At 48.4% G+C, this 4,101-nt stretch overlaps 1 protein-coding gene across 1 annotated transcript; it reads right to left on the bottom strand.

Annotated features, from left to right (window-relative positions):
• Positions 1–681: 681 nt before the first annotated feature.
• On the bottom strand, positions 682–3,112 carry DYNLL1 (dynein light chain LC8-type 1). The gene is given in 3 exon segments (NM_001003901.1): positions 682–1,109; positions 2,678–2,815; positions 3,021–3,112. Coding segments are annotated over 2 exon segments (270 nt in total). The 5' UTR covers positions 2,810–2,815; positions 3,021–3,112; the 3' UTR covers positions 682–971.
• Positions 3,113–4,101: the final 989 nt, after the last annotated feature.

The raw sequence follows: 4,101 nt of genomic DNA, 5'->3' as shown, positions 1-4,101 counted from the left end.
TCTACAAAAGCTGTCTGCTTTATTTGCTTTTATTGAGATCTGTCTTCCTAAAACTGATAGCAGGAAAACTTTACTTATCCACAACTTTAATTGGGCCTTTTAATGAAAGCTTCAACTCACATGTGAACACGGCTAGTTAAAAAGCACAGCACAGCAGGCTTGTAAGTTTAAATTCCTGCAGACTTTATTAGAATCACATGGAGGACTGCTGCTCAAAAGCTTTTTCCCTTTAAGACCACCTTTAATCTCTAGAGTATACTTTGGCCAAGGCAGGGGAGGGTAAATGTCTACAGCCCAACAAATTTCTCATTAGCCCAACTTTCTCACCAGCTTATTTCCATTTTACAGCCACAGAAAACTTAAAGGAGTTATACGACACATTCATCTTCTCTTGAGACCTAAGGCCTAGAACAGTCTATAGCAGTTACCACAGAAGGAGCACTTAAGGAATGTATTTATCAGGTTAGGAGTACGAGTTTCTCTGCCATGCATTTCTCAACATGCACTTCTGAGCAGTATTCTTCCATGTACAACAGGAGCAGGCTGGGCAAGAATGAAACTCCAGAGTGTTGAATAGGCTAGTCTATTACATTCCACAAAAACTTCAAGGAATCACCCCCACCAACCTACCCAAGATCAAGTAATAGGCCATCTTCAATAGATTATTTGAACAAACGGTAATTAACGCACACTTCAACAGATTTATTTCTTTAAAGGAATGGATTTTGAAGAGAAAAAACATGGGGCAGAGAGGTATGGAATAGAAAATAAATACAAATGTAAGCTGTTTTACTAATTGCTTTATAACCACAAACTAGTACAGAGAATGCCCTGTACAAAACACAACAAAGGTTCAAAGATGGAGATGTTCCCTTAGGCAAGGCTGAAGACTTCAGTCTCTGGTATTTGGAATTTAGGCTGCAGTCCTTGTTTTTGGATGGATCACTGGGTGTGTGGCACAGTCCATGCTTTTAACCAGATTTGAACAGGAGAATGGCCACTTGGCCCAGGTAGAAGTAGATGAAGTGTTTGGTTTCATGTGTCACATAACTACCGAAGTTCCTCCCCACGATGCAGTGCCAGGTGGGGTTGTACTTCTTGTCAAACTCCTGGGGGGGGGGGGGAGGTGGAGAAAAAACACAGAATTTTAGTGCTAAACCTGAGGTCAGAGTTTGCCTCCTAAACAGAGCCCGTAGGAGCAGAAAGGAGGAACTTCGGCATCTGCAAATTCTTAAAATGAAAGAATGTTCCCCAGCTCCAAATCGCCTACATAGTGCATTAATGCAAACATACTTGCAGTCTGAGCTAAACTGGGAATGGGGGCTGGGGAGGTAAAAGTCAGAAAGGGCAGCCTCTGAGAGTGCTTTGTTATCATGGTAATTACACCTTCTAACTTCTATAATATTCAGGGACAGCAGGTGACATCAGTTATAGTTTACCCTCTAGTATTTATCTCTAAAAGAACTAAGCTATCCTAGTGTATGACATGTACCCCCAAATCCAAGAGAATAGTATTTAGCCCAAAATATTGCCATTGTAACTCATTTTAGTATTGCTGAAAACAAAAGGTTTCCGAAAGAACAGAGCCTCAGTGAGCAGCTAAACCACTGGAGATCAAAATTTAAAGGACAAGACACTTGGTGCTCCACTGTCCCTGTAAAAAGAAAGCTGGAAGAAGAACCTGACAGCCACCTGGGCAAATTTTATCTTTACTGCCAACAGCCCTCTTCCCCCATCTATCCTGATGGTGCCAATCTACCCTACCACCTGGTCCTCAAGGCTAGCAAATTGCACTAATAACTTTTCCCTATATTTCCCCACCCCCAGAAGCTCTAGGAACTAGAATGCCTATGTTAATTTCATCACTAGGTAACTCTAGGTAGGGGCCAAAGCTAGTCTTTCTCTGAAATCTTTCTCTATAAATGCATGAGAAGTGTCTGGCCAGTTACGCGAAATTTGGCTACTACTGTATTGTACACAGTGGGAACGTCTTTCAGATTAAGGGGAATACATTCTTATAGACTAGACAAACGCACTGCTGTTGCTGCCTTTGTCAGAAAAGGTATTTATTTCTGTTCCATCTGAAATCTTTCATCTTCTCATTCTCGACTGGAACCCTCCCACGACTTAGGCTGCCAGTTTCCTTCCCTTCTAGAAAACACAGCTCGAGAAGTTGGCAGACCTGCCAGCTTTCTACAGACTGCCATTTACCAATCCCCCAACCCAGTCCCCAACCACCACCACCCACTTTCCCTCAACTGCCGACTGACTCCCCACTGGAGGCTGGCAAGATCTCCCTCCGACCCTGCTGGAAACACCCACGCAGCTTCCCCCTCTCCAACACCCAGATGGATCCTGGGCGCAGCAATCATGCAGAAGGGGGAACCGCTGCTCCCTGATCCTAGAAACCGTTGCTAGGTGGCGCTTTCCCCGTGGAGCTGGGTTTTTAAAAAAAAAGAAAAAAAAAAAACAAACTTCGGGCGCTTAGGGGCCGATCTTCAAGAGAAGTGCAAAATTCATTTGCGTCCTTTTCTGGAAACCTCTACACCGCGCCACCTTGCGTGCCCCCAAGGATCTCTGCCAGCGCTCTGGGGACGCATTATAGAGGGGAAGGAAGTTGTGACTTGCCCCAACAGTGCGCAAACTGCCCGAGCCCCCGCCCGCGCCCCGTCCTCACCTTCTTGATATGGGCCGCAATGTCCTTCTCTATATTATACTTTTCCAATGCCTGAGTAGCACACTCCACCGAGTCCTGTTGCATCTCCTCCGACATATCGGCATTCTTGATTACGGCCTTTCGGTCACACATGGTTACCTGAGGGGCGAGGCCAAGGCAAAGGATGAGGAGTTAGAAGTATGGGCTGCAGGCGCAGTTTCCCCGGTCCACTCCGCCCGCCCCACGCCACCCCGGGACGATGCCCCCCACCCCACTTCTCAGGAAGCGCGAGCCGCGCGAACAGAAGGCGGGAGAAGTCCTGTAGGGGACGAAGCTGGAGAGCGGAACCCCCTGAGTTTCTCACCAAGGAGCAGGGGCTGGCCGACTGCAACGGTCTCCTGGGGGAGGGGCTGGCGAAGCTCACACCCGCGTAGAGAGGCGGTCGCTACCGAAGCCGTGGCGCATCTAAGGAGCCCCACGCCAGCCGCCGCCGCCTAGTACCTAAGCCCCGCCCTTCTCCCGTCGACCCCGCCCCCGCCGAACGTCCCTATTGGCTTGACGCAACCCTTAGAACTCTCCCATTGGCCTATAGACTCAATGGTTCCCTCAGGGTCTTTCTCCTGCATTTTGTTGCAGACCACAATGCACCGCTCTAGGCGTCGGTTACCCCGGCAATGGGCCGCACGAGGTGAGGCCCGAACATCGGGAAGATGGTGCAGGGGCGGGGTGGCGAGGACGTACCCGAGACTAGAGAGATGATGGAAAGGGAGCTTCCGCCACGGCCGAGAGAAATGATTACAAATTTTCGGAGGTTGTCCCAGGATGCATTCGCGAATAAAGACAGTCTTTGGAAGTTGCGTATTCTACGTGCCCCCTCGCCCCCCCCCTCCCCAGGTCAGAAAGAACTACCCTTTCGACTGAGGTAGTCAGTCCTTTCACAAAAGGGTATCTCTTAAGCTGGGAGGACTTCGTGAGCAAGTGATCGGTGCAGTCTCAGAAAAGAAGCCCTAGGGTTTGGTTTAATGCTCTGCTGTCTCACTGTTGAAATTCTTTTTAATTTTTTTTAAAACAAGGAACGCCACATTTTGATATTGCATTGAGCCATGCAAATTATGCAGCCGGACCGCCTCTGAAATGTAGGGGGTGGGGGGTGTCGGAGATCCTCAGGAATGGAAGAGGGCTTCCTTATAAATTAAAGATTATTCCCAAGAGTGGGGTCTCCCGGCTGGGCAATGCTGATCTCCTTTAAGGGGGTGGGGGACCCTCTAGGTCGATTTGGGAGTGCTGATGTGGGGTGTGACCAGGGTAGGGCTTTTTGCTCTGATGAGGCAGTCTTTCCGGTGTGGGAGTTTCTTGGTGGCGATTTACCTCTAGGGCCATGGTGTCCTAATAAATAGAAAGGCATCCCTCAGGTATTTCCTCTGGTTTAGGGAGACTAACCACTT

Source organism: Bos taurus, chromosome 17 (assembly GCF_002263795.3).
Source record: "Bos taurus isolate L1 Dominette 01449 registration number 42190680 breed Hereford chromosome 17, ARS-UCD2.0, whole genome shotgun sequence".
Classification (NCBI taxonomy): Eukaryota; Metazoa; Chordata; class Mammalia; order Artiodactyla; family Bovidae; genus Bos; species Bos taurus.
Note: the sequence above shows the minus strand (reverse complement) of the source record. Positions and strands in the feature narration are given on the sequence as shown.